Genomic DNA, 24,431 nt, shown 5'->3' on the forward strand with positions numbered 1-24,431 from the left:
CGAAGGGAGGAAGCATTTGCATGAGGCATCTCTGAGTGCTTCTCCCTGTGTGCTCCCCTTGCCTTTTGGGACCAGTCCCCCTGTAAAACTGAACACACAATACAGACACCTGGGGATGGCACAGATAGAATAGTCTGGTGTAAATGTTTGAATATGAGAAGCCTGTGAGGGATTTTTTTCTTAATTAAATCATTTGAAGTGGTAATATCCACTTTTAATCCAGATCTTTTGAGGTGGGAAGATATACCATTAATTCAGATCTTTTGAGGTGGGAAGATTCACTTTGACCTAGGCCACACCTTCTACTGGCAGCCTATATGAAGGACATACAAGAAGGAAGCTTCTCTCTTTGCCTGCTTGCTCTTGCTGGTAAGTCTATTCCTTTACTGGCATGGAAGCCTCTTCAGGATTCCAGCATATACTGAAGACCAGCTGAGACATCCAGCCTTTGGACTGGACAACTGCTGGACTGTGGGACCTTCCATTAGTAGACAGCCATTGTTGGACTGGCTGGACCACAGCCTGTAAGTCATTCTAATTTTATATATATATAGTAAGAATGTAATAAATTCATTCTATCAGTTCCGTTCCTCTAGAGAACACTGACTAATACACTGGGTTTTGTTAGTTTGTTTGTTTTGTGATTCTGGGTTCAAGCCCAGGTCCCCAAACATGCTGAGCAAGCACTCTCCCATTGTGCAACATTCTCAGCCCTCCTCTTTTCTGTCTTTGTCAGGAACAATTCAGGTGTGGGAACAATGATGTTGGTGTCAACATTTAATGTCAAGACCAGAGTTTCCTGAACTAGAAGGGAATGCAGAAAACTATCCAGGCCAATCCTTCCTTCTTTACCAGAAACACCCAAAAGCCAGATTGAGTAACAGCCAAACTCAGGAAAACCCATGAGTGTGAACTGCAAAAGACAAGCAAAGGGTAGAACCGAGCATGTGAAGTGGTTCTGGCTGTTCTAACCAGACTTGAGATCTGTGTTGATCGTGTCTCTCTTAGCCATGACAACTGTAAAGTAGAAACACCACTTGACAGTAACTTCTGCTACGTGAGAAAGGATGTCTCAATCTCTTTGGGTTAACAGGAAAACATAAGCTACCCTAGAAAGCACCCATGTAGCTTCCTTTATTATATATTCTTATGGCTGCGCAAGCTGCTGCACACCTATAATCCAACATTCAGGAAGCTGGTAGATCATGAGTTTATGGCCAACCTGGGCTACACAGTGAGTTTTAGGTTAATCTGTACTATGAGACCTGGTTTCAAAAAAAAGTATACATATGCATATGTATATCCATATGGATGAAAATATGTGCACATTTGTGTGGGACTATAATTATGCATTTGTAGATATGTATACATATGTACATATGTATGCAATATCAATATGAATTTATATGATGGTTCCCACTACACTTCAGAAGATGTCCCTGCACTGTGTGCCACACTGGGCACACATATGATGGTATTCTCATATCATCATCTTTCTATTCTTATGTTTAGCACAAGTGCTTGCCCATGGTAGATGTTCTCTATGCTTAATGGGGGGGGGGGGATCCTGACATTTGAATGCAGTTTTACAAATTCCACATGCATTTAATTCCACAATCTGACAGGTAGGTGCTATCATCATCAATCACCACCACCACCACCACCACCACCACCACCACCACCACCACCTTTCACAGGAAGATTTCTAACTACTGAATCCAAAGTCCTTATGAGGATTTCACAATCTGGTTATCTCATGTATCTGTTTCTGCCAACTTTTCTTATCTCTAGTTATCACTCCCCTATACTAAACATGTTCCTGCCTCAGGGTCTTTGTACCCATGCCAGAAGTTGGGACCATTCTTTCTCTATTTTAGGAATAATCATCACGGGCTGCAGAGATGGCTCAGCAGTTAAGAGCATTGACTGCCCTTCCAGAGGACCTGGGTTCAATTCCCAGCACCCACACAGCAGCTCACAACTGCCTGTAACTCCAGTTCCAGGAGATCCTCTTCTGGCCTCAGACACCAGGCATACGCACAGGACAGACATGCTTGCGGGCAAAACATTCATATACATAAAATAAGATTTAAGAAGAAAAAAGCAATTTCTCTAATAATCTTTAAAAGTGAGGAGAAGAAAAGTTTGAAAACAAAATATTAAAAAGTCCTCTATCCAAGGAATGGAGGGTGAGTTGGGGAGCAAGGCTGGGGGGTGGGAGGAGGGAGGACAGGGAGAATCTGTGGTTGGTATGTAAAATGAATAGAAAGTCTCTTAATTAAAAAAAAAATTATTTAAAAAAAATTCCTGCATCCACCAGGACATAAGGGAGAAACAACCCGTGTTCACATTCCCACATCTGGACTGCCACGCAAACGCACGCCATGCACAAGACCAACCACATCTGTATCTTACAGTCTTACTGAAATTATTTATGCTTAGAATTTCAAATTCTAGAAGAATCACAAAAATGTGAGTCTTCCCAGCTGACTCCTGCTTACTAAATAGCCTAAAGCTGAACATGCATTTCCTGGTAAAACCCATGCAATCCTACACAATTAGAGCTGAACATGCATTTCCTGGTAAAACCATGCAATCCTACACAATTAAAGCAGACACCTGAGTTCTCCAGCACTTCCTGCATGTTAATTTCCCAACATAAGTCCAATAAAGTTATTTTAATTCATGTGCAAAGAGTATTTATTCTGGGGAATATCTGGCTTCTCTGGTGACTGGGACACCAGTGGGAATTTAAGACAGGTTGACCTACAACCTGATGCAAACACTTCATATTTGAGCATGACTCAATGATGCTATAGCTGCCAATCAACTCACCAAAAATGAGCATGAAAACACCCTTAGCACCTCCTTTTCCTCCTACCTTGGAGAGAGTCCTCAATAGTAATCACAAGTATAGACTGAGTCACAATGACAGAAAGGAAACACCTGAGTGACAGTTCTGCCCCTGACCTGAGGGCTAGCAGGTTTGTAGTGTAAACTATGCCCACAGAAGTTCTGCTGCCCACAGAGCTTATGGTAAGGTTAGTGAAAAGAATTGTTGGAAATTTCTCCAAACAGGCGGGAATCACCTGGTCACAGAAAACACAATAGTAAGAACAGGAAGTAGATGGCAGGGGTAGGGGTGGGGTGGGGGTGGGTGCTTATTTTGCTTCCTGGGTCTCAGAGGGCAGATAGGTAGGACCAGAAAAAGAAAAGGCTTATTTACTCAGTGGTTAAGAGCACTGGTTGCTCTTCCAGAGGACCTGGGTTCAATTCCCAGCACCTACATGGCAGCTCACAACTGTCTGTAACTCCAGTTCCAGAGGATCCAACATCCTCACAGGGACATACATACAGGCAAAAACATGAATGCACATGAAATAAAAATAAATAATAATAAAATATAAAAATAAACAAAAGTTACAACGACAACCGCTGGGTTAGCTTCCTGCAGAGACTCTGCTCTGCAGGCAATGATGTCCCTGGTAGGTAGGTCCCCAGATGTCTGCCTTTCTTCCCAGAGCCTTGGAGCTTCCCAGTTTATACATCAGACCAGGGTTGGAAGATAGGACGAAAGAGAAACATGGGAGATTTGACAAAAAGTTTGGTTAGAAGACAAACCACTGCCTAAAAGGAGGTTTAGGACTCCCACTTCATTAGGCAACTCTTCATTCTTACTACACAGCTCTTAACTAAGAGCTGCCACATTCAGATTATTTTATTAAATGTAACCCCTTATCAAAATTTATGGTAGTCATTAAACCACCCTGACACAGAGTCATCAGTTTCCGTATTTACACATGGCATTTTAATTGCTGTTTAAATGACATTTATTTATTTATTAAAAGTACCTGTGTGTTTCACTTGGGTGTGGTAGCACATACCTGCTACGCTGGCAGAGCCAGAAGGGTAAATAGTCTGGGGCATCCTGGGTTAACATGAGGAGACAATGTCTCAAAAAACAAAGAAACAAAAACCAATAAAGTAAAAATAAAAGTTCTTGTGATTCCATGTAAACTTTTTAAAAATGGATGAAAGTCTTTCTCTGAAGTAGGTTTTCCCATTTCCCATCACATCCAGCCTTTGGGCTAACAGAACAACTAGGGGAAAGAAAAGGGGAGGCAAAACCCAAGGCCTGAGGAGCTACCCACAGGACTGGTCCCTGATTTAAAGGGACCCTGCAGTCCAAACTCATGAGGCAGCCAAATCTGAAGCCAATACAACAAAAAGGGAGCCTTCCTTACTGGAAGAAGTGAAGTGCATGATTGCCCGTGAGCAACACATGGACAAAACCAAGCACTTCCTGCTGTCTTGAGAGTCATTTAGAAATGATTTTATTTTAATTAATTTCTCTGCATGTCATCTTTCAATTGCAATGGCATCTCCAGCAACCACAGGCAAAGTAGCTGTGGGGTCAGCCAATGAAGATGTTTGGTCCTTTTCTTTGTCGTGTGGGAATAACAGTCAGCTGGAGAATTTTAAGAGTATTGTTGCATTCTAAAATAGTCATAGCCATTCATAGGAAGAAAAAAATCAAACAGTTTCAGGGAAATCCACATTGGCAGTTGCTGCCTTCCACAACAGATAAACACATTAGCCAGGCTCTGGCTGTTAGAACAGAAAAACCAAAGTAAACAGCAGTTGTAGAGAGAAACTTTAAATCGTCAGCTATGTCAACCTTCCTTCGAAACCCTGTTCCAGAACTTGCCTACCAACTGTAATGTAATCTGTGCTTAAGCAACATCCCCCAACTGTTTACATACCAAACCAAACATGTCATTAGGTTACAGACATTAATTTCAAGGTATTGGTTGTATATAGTCCTCATAAATCCACCTAACGTAAGACACTGGGGAAGTTGGCTGGGTTAAAAAGATTTTCAGTCAGAGAAAGGTGAGAGCAGCCTCCTGTTTTCTCCTCTCTGTCTAGTTGGGTGAAACACCCCTTTTCTCCTCATACCTCCCTCGAAGTTAATGTCATCAGGCTTCCATATTTCTTCCGTAAGTTGAAGCATCCTGCTTCGAGCCTTTAACACTCTCCACATTAACTAGAGTAATGTCTTTTAATATATGGCCTAAATACCTTGGAGATAGGGGAAGCTCCCGTCATGGTGAATTCTCGATCAAAGGATCTGAAAGAAGGCAATGGGCAAAGCAGGGAAGCAAGAGACGTCACAGCAGGAGAAGGAGGCTGAGTGGCTAAGCCATGCATGAGGGGAAAATAGGAACACTCTGAGGATGAACCAAATAGGACCCTTTTGCAGGAAGACCTTGAGTACAGGGTAATCGCTACTCAGTTCCCTGTAGAGTCAGCCGAGAACCACTTCTCCCAAACTGTCAACAAAGATGGGTACTTCAGAAAACCTTCTGTCACGGCTTAGTATTTGGTTGTGTATGGTTTGGAACATGTGTGTTATAAACTTTTCAATTTTTTCCTTATTTTGAGAATTTCATACACGTATACAATGAAATATGACCGTATGGATGTATGTACTCCCATTTGTCACCTTCAATCTTCAATCTTAGCATCTCTCTCTCTTTTTTTTTCTAACCCACAACATCCAATTAAGCTTGCTGCCCATGTGCGTGGGTGTAGGGCCAACCACTGCAGCATGGCAACCTATCAGTGAATACATCCTCCAAGAATGGCCAACAGTCTACTGCCAACAGCTCCTCAGTAAGCCTGCGCAGCACCTATCCCATCTCAGTTATGCCAGAGGTTTGGCTGGCCTGATCTTGTGCTGGTGACCACAGCTGCTGTGAGTTATGGTCACCACAGTCATGTCACATCCAGAAGGCAGCACTTCACAGCACCCCTCCCATGCTCTGACATCCCATAGGCCTTGGCGGTGGGGTTAACACAGGCGTCCCATTGGGGTTGAGCACTCGGTCTCTCCTTCTTAGGGCTCTGGTCAATCATGCATCTCTCCATTGGCTGCTGCCCACTTGGAAAACAAGCTTCTCCAACCAAGGTTGAGGGCAGCCCAGACCTACTGGCACTGGGAGCTGGGGATAGGGAGCACGAGAGGAACGCTCGGCTAGGAAATATTTTTATACAGAGGCTATTTGCTTTGTACAAGAACTTGTCAGGGAGATGTCTTAGCCATTCTGCAGCTGAGTAGTCAAGGCCTGGTGAGGTTAATGGCAGCTTCAAATTTCTGTCTGATAAACAGAGTAGGAAGTGGATCTGGGGCCTCGGAAGCCAAACCCAAGCTTTGTGTGAACGTGAACTGGCTGCTTCTAGAGCCTCTTTCCAGCAGTCTTCCAGGCTCTCTGGATATGGCTGGTGCTGATTTTTAAAAAGCAATAGAAGAAATCGATCGAATGCCTCACTTTTCAGGGTTGCATTAACTTTTTCAGGCCACTGGGGTGCAATTGACTAAATTACCTCTTCTAGAACACTAAATAGTACCCTAGTGGGTCAAAGAGTAAATGCACCTCTGAAAAGTGAGCCATTTATTCCCTTCCCTGTAGTGCCAGACGTAATATGTCCCTTATGACAGAAATATCAACCTGCTTCCATTACAAACCAAGACACTGTCTTATACTGGATAAAATGAGTGTGGGGAAGCTTCTGAAGTGGGGGTGACAAAGTCTCTGCCACAATCCTGCTCACAATGTGGCTGAAAAGTCAACACAACCTTATGTGAAAACACTTGTGTACCATCCAGTGCAGACTGACTTGACCTGAGACCTCAAACCAGAATGAGAACTATTTGAACTGACAGCATCAAAGGCGGAGACGATTTTGATAGATCTTTCACACCTACTGTGTGTTAAACTGAGCCCCAGCACCCACTGCCATACGCAGGAAGGCAAAGCACCAACAGATGGCCCTTTGTCTGAATTTCACTGCAGACCACCTCTTACCAAAAAGCAAAAACACCCCTTCTAGGCCCCTAAGCCTGTGACTGCTTTTGGATTGCCCGAGGAACCGTTCCGTTCTTACCCAGTTTCACATCCATGAGCTGCTATCTTCCAAAGCTGAAGTTTTAAGTTTTCAGCACTGTTAGCCCCTCACTCTTCTGGAAGACGGCGATACGATGAGAACAAGACGTTTAATTTAAGACTCACCCGGCTTCTAATTAAACTGCCATAGGCAGCTGGTTGGATAAGTTTTAATCAGTTTCAATCACCTATTGATTGGTATACTGAAGCCTAAAAAATTAAAAGTAAAAGATGATTGGGGAATTGTCCCATCTCAGAAGAACAGTAGAGGCCTCTGTAAATAACTCCTCTTTTAACCATCAGCTAAATGAACACTTCAATACTGCAGTACAAAGTCTTCTGCAAAATTACTTTAACTAACAAGCAGAAATTTATCAGCTTCAGCCAAAATCAATGCTGAAATCAATTTGAACACTGGTTGTGTCTAAAGGGGCTCATTGGCAATTTAGGGAAATTACACCATGTAAATGCCTGTGCTTTAATTGAACAGTTCCATCAGCGGGGCTGTGATTGCTGTCCACTCATTTATTTACCGTCTCTATAGCTACCAGTCTGCGAGCAATGGCTTTCGTCAGGCTGGAGAGAGGCGCTTTATCTTCATTTTGTGCACTTTTGTGCATAACGGGGTTTGTGGAATGGACACATCATGACCAGGTCAAAATAAAGCAGGAGAGACTTGTTACTTTAACATAACAAAAAGGAACACAAACTACCACCAGACCTGCACTGCCTTCAAACCAGCCAGGAGGGATGAAGGTGGCCCACACTCAGCCCTCGCTCTGTGCCACTGTCCTTTGAGAACACGGCATACTTTTTTTTTTATTATATATTTAGTGATATCTAACAAGATATATAATTGTGTAAGAATGTTCTCCTTGAAGAACTAGGTAACATTTTGCTCTACAGAGTCCTCAGAGATCAGTCAAGAGAAGATCACAGTCTCTAATCTATTTAGGACAATGTGGCATAACACACCCACATACATTTTCCAAGTCAGATATGTAGAAGGAGGAAAAGGAGAGGGTGAATATAGTGGTGGGGTGACTAACTGCTTTATAAAGATCAGGAAGCCCAAACACTATGATTCCAGAGAAAGATTTTTGTAAAACACTCACCAAGTCACAACAATGAAAACAGAAACAAAAACAAAAACACTACAGGTCAAATTAGCAGGGAACCATATGAAATGACTAGAGATCGGGGTCCACATCAATAGGTCCGACACTGAGTCCAAGTGCTCCCTCAAAGAGCTCAGGTTCCCAGGAAGGAGGAAGGACAGGAGACAGTGGCTAACTGGCATGGGCCGACAGTATGATACAGAGCCTGTGCAAAAAAGCACAACCCTGAGTCCAGTGGTAGCCCCCTGAAAAGGCTGGCACAGATCTGTCAGCTGAAACACACTCTGCTCATTTGAGGCCTCTGAAACCAAGCAGCAACTATTTTAAACTATTTTAAAGGAAAGGCACAGGGAGAGACTAAGAAATAAGCAAGCATGGGCTTGGGAGGTGAGCTGCTCTGAATCCTCAGGGAATCAATCTACTCAGGGCCGCAGTCTGTCTTCAGTCAAACGAAGACTGGAGGCCCACTGTGCTCAGCCATTGCCAACATCCTGGTGAAGCACTCTCGGCCCTGGCTGGCCAGGTAGAGCCTTGAGCCATCTTACTTGTACCTCTTAGGCTGCAGGGAAGCTGTTGATTGGCTGTCCAGTCAGTTACCCCAGACCTTATTCTGTAAACATTCACTTAAATTCATTTTTAAAAGAATTACCTTTTTTAGAGGTTAAAAGGGAGAAATAACTAGTGTATATGAATTTAACTCAGTGGAAGCGTTTGTGGTAGAGTCATTTTGAGATTTTCTTCCAGGTAATATTTTCAACCACACTATAAAATTTCATTTGCTCTAGCTTATGTTGCTGAAACAATGTAAAGACACATCTTATTCATAGTTCTTAGCTAACTGTTCTGAAACTTAATTATGGTTTAATCAAACCTTTACATTTACTCCCTGCGAACCCTGCTCCTTTCTGTTGTTCCAGGCGGGCTGGAGCAGAAGTAGGGTGCTGAGGGCTGACGTCTATGTAGTTCCCAAACACAACCAAGCCGATTAAAGCGCTCTATTGATTTTGCCTGAAAGCAAATTCTAATTTTGTCAGAACAATGTTTTCACTGTATTATGTGAATTCACAAAACAAAACCATGCGCTGCGTTCTGAGTGTAACACCGAATACTTAGCTTTCATGTAATGAACTCTGGCAAGGAAAACCATGGAAATGTTATGGTCAAGAGGATAGTATACAAAGTCACACTGAAAAAGCAAATAAATGCCAAACAAACAAACAAACAAAATCACTTTAAGCTTCCTATCTATAAGCCAGCCCTCTACTGCTAGTCTTTCTGGTTTAGTGACTGTTCCTGCAATCCCGTGTTAAAGTATACATCAGAGCCGGAACACGTTTCAATCCAGAAAGCCAGAAATTTCACAGGAACATGGTCTCTTACACCAAAACAGCCAACAACAGAGCAACGGGGTGGGGAGGAGAATGGCACAGTTATACACAGTGAATGCCTTTTGGACTTTCCAGCGAATTATTTTCCGAAAAGGCAATTTAAGTAAATGCCCTAGACACAGTGGTTTACAAATACTTACTTGTGCAGTATGCCAACAAAGAAACTGTAATTTTCTAACATATCAACTACTGCAAAATAGACTTAAAAGTTTAGTATGTCTTAGGAGTCAAGAAATGCACCACCTCCATTTGTACAACCATATAATTAATCTAGGGATTCAATTACTAAATTCTTTGCTTTTGATAAGTAAAGAGACCTAGAGGGTAGACCAGTAGCTAGTCATGCTGTGGTAACTGTGGGCCAAAAAGTGTGCTAGCAATTGCTAAAGATCTTCTAAAATTAACCACTGGACACAGTTCACCATTGATATACATTAATTTCTATTTCACATTAATAAAGCATTCACATTAAGAAATCATAAAAATCCAGAGAGTAAATGACATAGAGAGAAAGTGTGGCTGAGAAGCACCGCCAAGTATTGGTCCAGGCACCAGAAGCTCAGAGCTGTACTCTTGATCTTGGAAATGCCCCTTCACCCCTCCACGCTTTTCCTTACTGGTTAAAGCAGAAACCATTTTCTTCACCAGGTCTAAAGGCCTGGTGTGACCAGTCCTTGTCTACCTGTCCATTCTCCCCAAGATTTCTCTGCTCCAACTACACTGGCCTGGATGCAACACCCCTGTGCCCATCACAGGGCTTTAGCTTGAGTGGTCCCTTCTTTCTGGAAGGTTCTTCTCCCAGATTTTCTCATGACTATCCTCCAGGTCTCAGCTCAAATATCACTTCTTCAGTTAAGTCTTCCTTGGGCACCCCTTCTCCATACTTCACAGCACCTTCAAGTACCTTCTTACTTTAGCATTTATTTCTTTGAGGACCCTCTGTTTGGGACTCTAGACTGCATGTATTTAGAACAGTCCTGGCACACAGTGACAGTCAGTAACTACTAGTTCAGGGAATAAATGAATATATAACAAGATAAAACTTAACAGCAAAATGAAACGGTCTGGCATAAGATATTTATGGTTGCTGGGTGCTACATTTGGGGGCTCTTTATTAGCTCTCTCAGACGCAGGGGGATCTATGCAGTCAGTTTATGCCTAGGTCAGAGGGAGCATTCTTTTCTCAGCAGTTCTGGGCAATAGCCACATCTTTTTGCTTACGCTAGGTGATTCTTGAGTTACCCTACTGTGGTGGTTTGACTAGGAATGGCCCCCATAGCCTCAAGTGCTTGAATGCTTGGCCCATTGGGAGTGGCACTAATAGGAGGTGTGGCCTTTTTTGAGTAGGTGTGGCCTTTTTGGAGGAAGTGTGTCAGCATGGAAGTGGACTTTGAATTCTCATATGCTCAAGCTATGGCCAGTGTGGCACATAGTTACCTGCTGCTTGTGGGTTAAGATATAGAACTCTCAGCTCCTTCTCCAGCACCATGTCTGCCTGCATACTGCCATGTCCTGCCATGATGATAATGGACTCAACCTCTGAAACTGTAAGCCTGGCCTGCAGCACGAATCCTAATAGGTCTTATTAATAAAAAAACAAACCTGGAGCCAGGTAGTGGAGTGAATGCTGGAAGATCAGAGAAGCAGAACAAGACATAGCCACCTCACCTTGCCAATTCCTCTGCTGATCCTGTTTCCTCATACTGGAAGCCTCTGAGCCCTCATCCAGAATGGATCTCAACTGAACTGCTGCTAAAGCCTAAAAGCTTAACCAGGCTATAGTTCCTCATCTTCACACCTTAAATACCTTTCTGCCTCCTGCCATTACTTCCTGGGATAAAAGGCCTAAGTCACCATACTTGGCTATTTCCAGTGTGGCCTTGAACTCACAGAGATCCAGGCAGATCTCTACCTCTGGAATGCTAGGATTAAAGGAGTGTGCTACAAATGCCTAATCTCTTATGTTTAATATTGTTCTATGACCCCACCCCAGATAAGTTTATTAGAGTGTACAATGTTTCGGGGAACACAATACCACCACACTGACCTAATTAAATGTTTTCCTTTATAAGATTTTCTGTGGTCATGGTCACAGCAACAGAAACCCTAACTAAGACCCCTACCAGGTCAACACTTTTTATTTACCCTGTGTGAAGAAGACCCTGCCTCTGCAGGTTAGTTCTAGAAACACTTGGTACTTAGTGTAGACAAGGCACATGCCAGGCACTGTGAGGACTGCTACCAAGATGACTCAGACATGGATGTCTTGCAGGGAGGAGCACACATTGGGAGAACATCGGGGAGAGACTATGACTCAGAGAGACAATGGATAAAAGCAATTAGCCTTCAGCACACAGCCAACCGTACAGCCCGCAGCAACACTGCTTCCATAGAGCCTTTCTACTTTCTCTACACTGGGTAAAAGCCAACTGATCAAGTTTCCGGTCCTCCACAAGGATGTTCCTGATCTGTCCCTTATGCCCCCAGAGCCGGTGGCCACACATATAGATGCACAGTCTAGCCTGAGGTCATGCATCACCTGTGGACAGAACTTCTGTGTCCCTCAGGGCATGGGTGCTTGACACCACACATGCTCAGAACTTGCAGGTCAACAAATGAGGAGGTCTGAAAGACACGACTGTCAGGCCCTCAGTATCTGCCAACATTCCTTCCTTTGAACGCATGTCTCTGTCAACTTACCACCAGAGAAAAACCCCTCATGAATGCCAATGGGCATGCTGCAGGATGGCGTCACCCTCAGATGGTGGCCTCCTGATACAGCCAGAGAACTGACTTCAGATGGAAGCAGCATCTCTCCTGCCTCCTGTCAATGGATGCATGCTAATGCATCTGGTACCTGCATATAATCACTGTCACTGGAGAGTTGAAATTTCTCCATAAACAAAGCATTTTATTAACATAAAATATTACAAAGAAGTCTTGCTATCTCAAAATTATTTTTCCCTGAAAGAGAATATGTTGAAACATCTAGATTCAGCAAATTCTTACTTGAAATATTACCATAATGTATTGATTTTTACCAGACTCAATTGACTGAAAAGTTGTTTGTATAGCAATATTGGCCAAACCAATATAGTAGAACAATTTTGTTACCCATAGTAATCAAGTGCATTTCTGAAGTATAATTATACTGTCATAAAAATAAAGCCAAGATACCCTTTTCCAAGCAATAAAACTATAGGGCTATAAAATAGGAAGAAGAAAAGGCTAAATAAATGAGATTTTTAAAAATGAAATTTAGTGTCTTTCAAAAACACCACTGCCTCCTCTTCCTTCCCTTAAGCTACAGTTAGGAGGGAAAAAAAAAAGATCAATACTTCAATCTCAATAAACTATTTCAATAATAGTTAATTCGAGTGGAAACATAGTCTGAAAGTCTCTGCTCAGCGACCTGTGACATCCTGTCATGTTGGTGAGATGCCAATAATCCATCATTGCCATAATGGATATGAGCATGTGTACACAGAGGGGTGGGGGGGAAAGGTGGGAAAGGTGTAGAGAGAGAAGCTTGGGCACAGGTTTGTTCTCCAGCTTCTGATCAATACGGTACATATTTCTGCAGGAAACAAGCCCAGAATGGTGAGTGCTGAGAGGGGAGAGGGGAAGCATACATAATTAATTTTATTTGACAAATACTCATTGATTTTCTGAAAACATTACTATCCCTGCTTGCCAAGTGGTACCATAATGCAATCCAGCCATATGTAAGTATTTAATTTTACATTAGGATGATGTCTTGTTGCTTGTTTAAAATATGATCTTGACTTCCAAGAAAATGCTCTTCATTTCATTGCAAATTTAAGGTCAAGATAAATCAAACAAGCACCCTGGCTCTCAGGTCAATATCAAAACCATTTAAAAACTACTTTTAATATACGAGATACATGTCAGGGGAAATATGAAGGTGCAGGGTCACTGCTTCTGTTTGACACCTGCAGGCTGGCTGGTAAGAGAGGAAACCAAAGCTTCTGAGGACTGTGTGGTTCTAAATAAGTAATCTCAATAATAGTAAAATCCAACTGGAATTAACCTCAGTGTCTCGCTCAACGATGGCATGCAGTCTGAGAATCCCATTCAGGCAATTCTGCATTATACAGACACCAGAGCATGTACATACACTGTGAAAGATACCTACAACCTACCCTCTAGGTCAGTGGTTCTCATCCTTCCTGATGTTGCGACCCATTAATACAATCCCTGATCTTGTGGTGACCCCAACCATAAAATTATTTCATTGTTACTTCATAACTGCAATTTTGCTACTGTTATGAATTGTATTTTAAATATCTGATATGCAACCCCAAAGGGATCATGACTCACGGGTTGAGAACAGCTGCTCTAGATGATTACCAAGTCACCATGGAGCACTCTCGTCTATCAATCAAGACAGTGGCACTCTGCATTCTCACCATCAAGGCCAGTTTTATTGTTTTTAGGAATCCTATGCTTTTGAAATATTTTGCCTACTAAACAGATTTAATTAGATAACTCATCTATTTTCCCACTTTATGTAAATGCCCATCAGAGATTCTGTGTTTCAATCCATAAATCATATTACTATAATGACCTATTATAATCCCAGCTTCTAAGCACACATTTATTTTTCAGTCATATCACAGGAGCATGAGGTGAGTTATGAACTCAGAGCATCTTTGATACTCCCTCCAAGGACTGTCCCCAGCTTGGTGCCTGATGAATATCACTTAAAATAAAGGAAACAACAGAAACCAACCCTTAAGAATTACTGTCCTTTTCTTCTTATTGTCACTAGATAAAAGTCTTAAACAATGAAATATATTCAATCTTTGAAACACCATGTGAGTGGAATATATGCTACCTATAATGTCACTGGAAATTTTATCCCAAATCCAGACAGGATTCTTCATTGTACCACAGGAAGGAATTAGACATAGAAAATTCACTACTATTTTCTAACATCTAGAGACTGGAACTGATGATCAAAACATTAACAATCTAAGACTTAACTTAAAGAATTCGCATTAGGAAACAGACATACAAGAACGAGAAGAAATGGGCCTCAGTGACTTGGGTGACCATTAGCTAAAGGGAAGCACCTTCCGGTGACTTCAGTGACCACTGACTAACGGGCAGCCCCCTCTGGTGACTTGGGCGACTGTTCGCTAATGGGCAGCCCTATGTTATCTCAAGACTTAACCATCCTCCACTTCCAAAGTCTGAGCGCAGTGGCTCTGTCCAAAGGAGAGCCTGAGTGGCTGGCTTTGGAGCTATCAGATGTGTAATGGGCCTGTTAATCACTCTGATTTCAGTACCACAAACTATCTAAGAAAAGGGAACAGGGGCAAGTTTTCTGGGCCAGGAGATGCTAAGTCATCAAAATCTTAACATCTGTAAGAGAACTAATCATTAAACAGATGTGCTTGGTCTGGGAACCCCTTCTTCTAGGGGAGAGAGACCGGGAAGGGTGCAGTTAAGGAGCCCACCGAAACCTAACTGAAAGGCTTCGGTTCTTCTCCTTCTTACGGCAGCCAGCCTGCACCAAGTATCCCTCAGTCCTGGGACGCTGGACCTGTATGCTAGGGAATACAAAGGAACACAATAGATTCTGCCTGACCTTGGGGAACAACACTGCCTAGGAGAAAGAAGAAAAGGAGGTGCTGCCCAGGGTTCTGGCTCGACCAATGAATGACTAAACAAACGGGAGCCCTCTTACTTTCCAGTGGCACAAGGGGCTTACACCATCCGAGCCATCCTGTGACAACCCAAAAACAAACGGTGATACCAGGGAAAATACGGGGAGGCTTGCAGAGAATCTTTTTTTTTAAATTTTTTATATTGTGATAATATGATATAATAGCGCTTTATTAGTGTGATAGTTAGAAGATAAAAAATATAACATGCAGCATAGTGAAAATGTCTCCAAGTTAACTGAGTCCAAATATGACTCTGAGGTTGTTTTATAGATGTTTCTCAAACATGGCCACACAAGGGCAGAAAATGAGAGTTTGAACCAAATTTCCCTTGTCAGTACCATCATTACCAGAAGGCACCATGGGAAAGTGCTAGCCACAGGGCTCGGCCTCCTGGGGCTCTCTCATTTAAATGTGCAGCAATCTCTGAAAAGAGGGGTCAGCCCACTCTACAAATGGTAACATTGAGACAGAAGACTATACACAAATTGTCTGATTCACATATCTAGTTAGCAACAGAGATGGAATTCAAACTCAGAGCCCTCACACTTAACTACAACATATACTGCCTTCTATAACCACTGCATTTTTAAGTTCATTGTGAATCAGGAAATAAAACATGCCTTTCCTGTAAGAAAAAAAATGTTTTTTGGAGATTTATAGGGCTTTGGGTAAGGGAGTAATGAAAATGCATGCATTTTCTTTTCCCAAACTTTCCCTCTTTCTATACCTAGGCTATACTTCAAATCTCAATCTCCTTATGACTCAAATACAAGAAATACCAACTAAAACCACCTGCTGAGGGAACTACCAGAACTCAAAGAATGGCCTACATGGAATCCACAGTACACCAGTCTAGATGTCTGAAGCCAGCTTTTAAGGCCAATTGAAGGAAATATCTAGATTGAAATGATGAAATGTGCCAACTATTAAATAATATACATTGCAGTTACACGAGGTACCAGATCACTTGAAATTTACAACATCCTAACAAGTGAAGTGAAAAGATTGAAATATTAGACTTTTGATACACACTTATTAGCTTTATTATACTTCCTAAGAAAAAAAATTAAATAGAACCATTAGGCAGTTTTGTTACCAATGAGTGGATTTTCCAATATATTCTTCATCTAGTTTATGTAGCATAGCCTCTAATGTAATCATTTTATTTCTTTAAAAAAAAAACCCACAATTTTTATAGTAAACATTATTAAGGTAAACTTGGTGTGAGAGAAACCCAATCACAACACATCAAACAGTGTTCCTTAAAGGCTTCAGTCAACTGAACTCCATTCTTGATGTCTGGAGCACTGTTCTGTGGAGAACTGAAGGCCAGGGTTACAAGGACACTGCACACTGCAGCCCAGAAATGAAGGGCAGTCATCGACCACAGCGGCGTTGCGTTTGGGTGTCTTCACAGTTCTTAAGAACTAGATATGACCCAACTGCAGTGGCACACACCTCGACTCGGGAAGCTGAGACAAGAGGATTGCTTGAACCAAGGAATTCAAGACCAGGCTGGGCAATGTGGCAAGATCCAGTTTCAAAACAAACTACACAAGTAAAAGAATTGTGTAGGCAATAGGATACATGGGCATTTTTTCTTAATGAGAAATGTAGTAATTAAGTAAAGTACTCCATCACCAACCTTCCCTAAGCAACTGCTGTCCAAACAGTAACCCGTAAGACTCACACGAGCGTGGATGATGGCATCTAGGTGAGCCTGGGAGAAGCTGATAACAGCATCAGCATTCCAACAACTAAAAGAACCTGTGACTCAGACATTTTGAAATGTTCAAGGAACACTTCAGTCCCAATGAAAGGATTTCTAGCCCAGCTTTGTGGCAAAACACAAGTGTAAGGGGGTAAACAGGAATATCTAGCGGGAGAATTCTCCAAGAGAGTTCTGCAGACAGAGGGGACTGATGGCAGGTTCTGGGTGGGAATGTACTAACATTAACAATGCTTACAAAGCAAGGTGTGCTGGAGCATGCTCTTAATCCTAGTACTCAGAAGGCAGAGGCAGGTGGATCTCTGTGAGTTCCAGGCCATCCTGGTCTACATAACAAGTTCCAAGGCAGCCAGAGCTACACAGTGAGACCATGTCTGAAAAAAAAAATTGCATAAAATAGTTATGATGATGATAAATTTTATATTTCAACATGATTAAAAATGTTTTGAAACAACAGCAGCATAATTTCAGGTCGTAATCTTCCCTTGGGGAAATGGGCAAGTTATTTCTACTTTCCTGTATACTCCTCCTTTTTTTATATTTGTATTACAATTTTACAGATGATTAAAATTTTAACATCTGTATTGGAGGTGCAGCTCAGGAACTCTGGGCCCTGGGTTCAATTCTAGCATCATTGTGATAGGACTTAATTTCAAACCAACAATTCATGTTATTAATTTGTCTGAAGGAAAAATAATCTAGAAGATGAATGGACATTCTCTTAGTTTGTTTCTGTTTTTTAAATTTTTTTTTTTTTTGGAGACATGGTCACACATTGTGGTTTATACTTGCCATCAACTCACCATTAGCCCATGCTGACCTCAAACTCTTAACAATCCTCCTGCCCCAGTATCCCAAGGACTGTGATTACTAAAGGTTTTTTTTTTTTTTGTTGTTGTTGTTGTTGTTGTTGTTGTTGTTGTTGTTTGGCGGACAGGACCTTACTATGCATCTCTGACTAGCCTGAAATTCACAGGGATCCACTTGCCTCTGCCTCCTGAGTATTGCAATTGAAGGCAAATGATGCCAAGCCTGGCTTAAGTTCTTAAAGAACTAAGCTTTGGGAGAAGACTCACATCCTGGTTGTACCTCAGGGGTCAGAAGCCACAGGAGAGGACTCACATCCTGGCTGTACCCGAGGACTCGACCTGGATGGATCATTAGATCAGCTGACTTGAAGGATCTCTTAACTCCTTGTCCAATTCTATGCCAAGGCAGTATCAATATACAAGGATGTGCTGGGTTCATGGGGAACCAATCAGAATACAAATTAATTCTTTATAACCCCAATTATTTTTAATATTACAATATCTATGGTAAAAACACAAGCAAAATGCAGCATGGGGCTGGTGTGTGTGCAAGAAAGCTCTGTTACCCCGAGGGCTTTCTTATGGAGGATGAGTTTGTTAATTCCTCGTGGAATATTTTTCATACACCACTGCAGACTATTAACTGCCACATATTACATTATGTAGTTTAAACTTTGCACTGCCATGAGAGGGACTTCCCTGTCGAGAGAACAGTTGTTTTTTTTAATGCTTAGCATTTTTTAATATGAAAATGAACACTCCTTTAGGGTAAGATCACTACAACTAGAATTTGGGAGAGTCTTCTAACTTAACATATTCATCAATGTGTGCAGAAACGCTCTCCGGGGACAGGGTGAGGAGAGAGGGAAACACGAGAGGAAGAAGGCTTTTTAATAACAGTGTCAACACAGGGCAGAGCAATGGTATTTATAAGTTTTGGTTTCCACTGGGCATACCTCTAAACAGGCAAGGGACCAGCACAAGGTGAGAACAAGTTTCACAAATAATAATAATAAGTAATGGTGTTAAAGAGCAAAGAAAACCATGTGCTAAACTGCAAGCCAGTAAAAAGGCACGCTTGCTAATGGTGGACTAGTAACCACTTACCCAGGGGAGATGCAGACTCAGAAATATTAAAAAGGCAATATAAATGCATTTTCAGGCAATTCCCGAGAAAGTAGAAGTTGCCTTGCAGATTCTGGTGTCAAATACAGAAATAAAATCCAAGCAGTGGTGGACATGAGGTACTTGGCTCTCAGCATTTAACCAAGTGGACAGAAAGTTTATACAGAATGACTACTCACTTGTAGACTGTGCCTCCGTTGCCATGGCCAAGGGTGTCTCGATACCGTATGTCATGTTCATTCATCTCCACAGGAAAGAAAGAAAAACAAAAAGGGTGTCATGCTGCGGATGGAAATGTCAAGGAAAGCAACTCTGGGCCATAAACAACAAGCAGGCTGGGTCATTCCAAGTTCAGCCGCAAGAACGAGAGGATCAATACGACATTTGCTGTCCAATTTATAAAAGACGATACCAAGGGACAAAGTGATGGAAAGTTTAATGACAATTTGTTTGCCTGGGTCATTTCATTAAAGTTTGATAAAAGGTGTCAAAATGGAATGATATAACATAGCTCGGAAGGGTCAGGTCAGAGACACCGATAGGAAAATGGTCTCTAGCATGGCACAGAACTAATGCCAAACAGGGGCACACAGGACCAAAGCCAAGCTTGGTATGATCTCACACTCACACAAACATACACACACACAAACATATACACAGCCAGTAATTTATGCATGCTGTGTAAATAAACCAGCCCCTGAAAACTCCTTGGGTGACCCTATAATTAACACTGAGCAAACTGAATAATGTTTATCATTTTCCTCAAGTGGAAAAAGGTTTGCTTTGCAAATGAGAAGTTAGTACACAGTAATAGCTGGATAGATATCATACTATGCTGACTGGTAAATGCCAAATTGCATACCAACATCTTAATGCCTACAGGGAACACACAGCATGTGTGTGACATCAACTAATGCCACTCCTATAACTTAATGTACAAGACAGCATGCATGTTTTCTAAGGTTCTACAAAACTTACACCAAAAAGGCCACTCTTGTTTGTAATCACGAATGGCAGGTAAATTATGTTGGCACCCACAAATAACATCTTAAAGTCTTTAAGGGACTCTCTAAATAATCATTTATCAAATGGCTTTAGGGCTAGTCAGACTCTATTTGATATACTCAGTAATTCTTTAGGCACTGGTATGGTTGCATAAAAATTAACTGCCAACTTTATTCACAAAGTAGATTTAATAAAGGTATTGTTTTCCATATAGCTAAAGCTTGGGAATGTAAGCCTTGAAAAAAAAATCAATTTCCAGGGAATTGCACTGCCTTGCATTGGGCAGAAAATGGATGGACTTCTTAATTCAATATCACTTGGAAAATAATAGTTTGCTTTTGGACCATTATTATAGTAAAGCTTTAAATATTTGCTCTGCTCTGAACTCCCACCTACAGGATAAAGCAGGGCTTCATTTATCAAGGGAAATAGTTTTCTCCTATACATTTCTGCGGCTGAAGCTTCAGAGAGAGGACTGTGATAATTAAGTGTGTGGTACAAGCCAAAGCGACAGCCTCCTTGCCAAACCATTTTGCCAATTCCTAAAAGAGTATCGACAGACTCATGTGTGAGGGTCAATTCAGCACCAGATTTAATTGTTGTACAACCTGATTGATGCAATTTACAATCAGCTAATTGCTATATTTAAGGTCAGTGGAAAAACACTGGCAGACAAGTCAGAAAAATTGCCAACTGCTTCCCCATTCCAAGAAAATTCTGTTCTTCATGACCTTTAAACTACTAATGTAATAAAATGATATTTTACCCTGTAGAAAAGATGTGGCATGAAGGAAAGAAAGCCACATTACTCTGGACTTAAATGACACCTTTTCCAACAGCACTGAGAACAGCAGCCCAGGAAGTGACCTGAACTGTTAAGAGAGCAGGACTGCCTCTTGCTTCGCTTTGATTGATGAAGGGTTCATAGACAGTGGTGTCTACTGGCAGGTAGGAACAGCTACCAAGCCAATTCCCTGAGAGCATTTCTCTAGGTAATCTAAACATGCCTCCAACAACCTAATTTGCACCATTAACTTGCCTAACGAGATACATTCTCACTGTAGCTGGAAGTAAATTTCTAGGAGAGAGAAACGTCACGTAGTCAAGTGCACAAACTCAGAATTGGTGGCACTGAGGTCAAAGGGCAGTTGGGATGTAGCACAGAGAGTCTGGGCTCTGGGAGAGCTAACATTTGTGAGCAAGTCCTTCCCACCAGCAAAGGGCAAGGTATGGGTATCTCTAACCATCTATACTCACCATCCCAAGAGTACTCCCCAAAGAGGAGTGGTCAGTATTCCCACATGTCAACTTCACCAAGAAGGATAAGTTTACAACATCGGGGGAGGGACTTAGAGCCTCAAGAGCCTGTTGTTGCATGTGTTCCTGAGTGAGTGCTACAAATTAGGATGAAATTATGGAATCCTCCAGATACTGAGGAAGATTATGCAAGAGCATAAACATAGAAGAGGTTCTGAATTGTAGTTTCTTTTTTCTCTCTTTCTTTCTTTTTTTCGGTTTTTTTGAGACAGGGTTTTCCTGTGTAGCTTTGAGCCTTTTCCTGGAGCTCACTTGGTAGCCCAGGCTGGCCTCAAACTCACAGAGATCCGCCTGCCTCTGCCTCCCAAGTGCTGGGATTAAAGGCGTGCGCCACCACCGCCCAGTCTGAATTGTAGTTTCTAAAAGTGTATTTCTTTAAAAGACTATATCCATAAGAAATGATCAAAGAGACTCTATGCTGTCTCAAGGTATGCAAGGCCTTTTCCCAGGCAATGGACCAATAGTATTTTTGTAATATTCAGAAATACCAATAGCCAGAGAGATGGTTCAATGGTCAAGAACACTTGCTGCTCTTGCAGAGGACATGGATTCTGTTGCCAGCACCCACACTGGGAGGTCCACAACCACTTGTTGTAACTCCAGTTCCAGAAGAATATGATGCTGTCTTCTAGCCACTGTGGGTACTACATACCAACGGTGAACATACTGACAAGCAGGCATACACACATAAAAAATAAACAAATAGATAAAACTGACAGGCATGGTGGCACACTCCTTTAATCCTAGCACTAGTTAGGCATAGGCAAGAGGATCGTTGTGAGTTTGAGGCCAGCCTGGTCTACATAGTGAGTTAGAGGCTATCCAGAGCTATATAGTGAGACCCTATCTCAATAAATAAATAATTTAGTAACATGTACATATATCTATCAGATTCCTTTTCTGTTTGCTCATGAGTTTTCTATGTTTTTATAGCATATGAATATTTCTCATGGGTTTTGGGTTTTTGTTTGTTTTTTGTTTTTGTTTTTGTTTTTGTTTTTGTTTTCGAGACAAAGTTCCTCTGTGTAGCTTTGGAGTCTGTCCTGGATCTCGCTCTGTAGACCAGGCTGGCCTCGAACTCACAGAGATCCGCCTGGCTCTGCCTCCTGAGTGCTGGGATTAAAGGCGTGCGCCACTACCACTGCCTGGCTATTTCTCATGTTTTTAAAAGTATGAGCTCCATTTGCTTGTTTTATGAGACAGGATATTGAAATCCTATGGTCAAGTGATTTTGTTTTCCTGGTCTCAGTCTCCTGAGTTTGGGACTACAGGTACACGGCTATTATATCGTATCATATCATATCATATTATCTTATAAAAACAAAAGCTTATTAAAGCAGAGCTCATGAGCTGAATTTCAAAAATATTGAGGATTTCACATGATATAAAACTATAAAAAACAGCTAATAGCATTTTTGCCATTTATAATTAGATAAGCACATTAAATCAACCTTTCAAAATGAAGCATAGGAATCATGTTTACTAAGAAATGGAGGTGGGATTTATAAACCTACAGAGTAATTCATGTGACTACTATAGTGAGGACCTAGTATCATATAAACCACAGTTTTATAGCATGTTAAGACCATTAAACCCAATTCATGAGGTTATATAACTTGTTGATAAGTATACCAGTTCAGCATTACCCACCAACAATCTGTCTTGGGTGCAGGATGGGGGAACACTCGTTTCTAATGGTCAATATGCATAGACAGGCAGTCACCAACCAAAAGGTTAAAAGCAATTTTCAAAATAAATAAATCTCATTTATTTCTAAGAAAGTAAATTTTAAAAGCCAAACACTTAGCTCAAGTGCTATGGAGGTAGCTGGGTTGGTAAATGCTTGTTATGTAAACATGTGGACTTGAGTTCATATCCTCAGCACCCACATAAAAATGGGGCACGGATACATACACCTGCAGCCCCAGAGCCAGGGGGCAGAGGCAGGAGGATCTCCAGAGTTTGTTAGGCAGCAAGCTAACCAAAATCATGAGCTCTAGGTTCAGTGAAAGACCCAGTGTCAAAAAATAAACTGGGCAGCAATAGAGGAGAACACTTAGGGTCAATTTCTGACCTCCATGTGTGCACATACTGGCATGTACATACATACATGAGCTACTATTACTACACACCATCCACCCCCATACCCCACCTAGCTTTTCAAGCTATGAAGATGTGAGACTGTTTTTTAACTTAATAAAGATGCCAGTGTTGCATTATAGTTAATTTTCCTTGTTTAACTTTAAAAAGCAAATAAGAAGCAAAGCAAGAAACAGATGTGAGGGAAGAGGAAGGAAAAGCCGCAGGAGTTACATATCCACAAACAGGAAAGCAATGATAGGCAGTACCTCTGTTCTGTTCACAGAGGAGAGAGGCCAAGAAGGCAGTGGAGAGAGGAGTGAGGGCAGGCTATGTGTGGGCAGGAGAGGGGCTCTGCAGTTCTGGGTCACACTCGGCCTCATTTCTGCCTCAGTCTGCATGAGGGAGCTAAGATCCCACCATTTAGAACTGGAGAGTTCCACACGCTGGTGCTGACTGAGTTTTTTAAGGTAGTTTTTACAGCTGTGGAAGCAATGGAAGTGTGGCAGGACAGGAGCTGGCTGTAGTGTGACTTCTCGGAGGGTTAACCTGAACTTACAAAGACAGTAAATATGGTCAATCTCGCTACAAAATCAAAAAACAAAAGGAAGAGACCACTTTAGAGACACAGAGGTAAACGTCACAGGTCCATGGAGTGACGACTTTTTTTTTTTTTTTTAAATCCTTTGAATTGACCCTCTGGGCTCTTTCTAGTCATTTTCAAACTCAGAGCCAACAGACAAAGCCATGTTGGGCCTCCAGTCGGGGAGAGCACACTCCAAAAAATCCTGCAGCAAGTCTGATTCACAGCACTCAATAAAAGAGGACCCAAACATCTTTTGATTTATTGACTGAGCTGGAAACTGGAATCTTCCACCACACTGTGGTAACAGAAAAGAAAACAGCTCCATTCTGAAGACTAAAGGTAAATTTGCAAAGTGGGCCTTGATTTAACATATTAATGAAATTAACGGGTACAATGAAATGGAATTCAATTATGGATTAGCAAAGAATATGTTCTTTGTTTATTGTCTGTGTTAAAAAGAATAAGAATATCGTTTATAAATCATTAAAATAAAAATGCTCAATTAATCCTATTTTATACGTAAAGACCTGACAGAACCAAGTCTTAGCATGAGACCTTTGCTTCACAAATCGAAGCAATAATGGTTTCAGAAGGCGTCACACTCTATGAGCAGACAATTGGGGAGATTTAGTAAA

The 24,431-nt window shown here is 41.6% G+C and overlaps 1 protein-coding gene across 4 annotated transcripts in view; it reads right to left on the reverse strand.

Moving 5' to 3' along the window:
• Map2k5 (mitogen-activated protein kinase kinase 5) overlaps positions 1 to 24,431 on the reverse strand; it is a 234,619-nt gene that overhangs the window by 158,008 nt on the left and 52,180 nt on the right. For all 4 annotated transcript variants that reach the window (XR_004945416.1, XM_036192310.1, XM_036192309.1 and 1 more), the window contains one exon: positions 18,989 to 19,053. Coding sequence is in view for 3 of the 4 variants with exons in the window: in XM_036192310.1 (XP_036048203.1) it covers positions 18,989 to 19,053 (65 nt within the window). In the remaining variant the exon portion in view is untranslated. The remainder of the gene's footprint in view (positions 1 to 18,988; positions 19,054 to 24,431) is intronic.

This window comes from Onychomys torridus, chromosome 7, assembly GCF_903995425.1.
Source record: "Onychomys torridus chromosome 7, mOncTor1.1, whole genome shotgun sequence".
Taxonomy (NCBI): domain Eukaryota; kingdom Metazoa; phylum Chordata; class Mammalia; order Rodentia; family Cricetidae; genus Onychomys; species Onychomys torridus.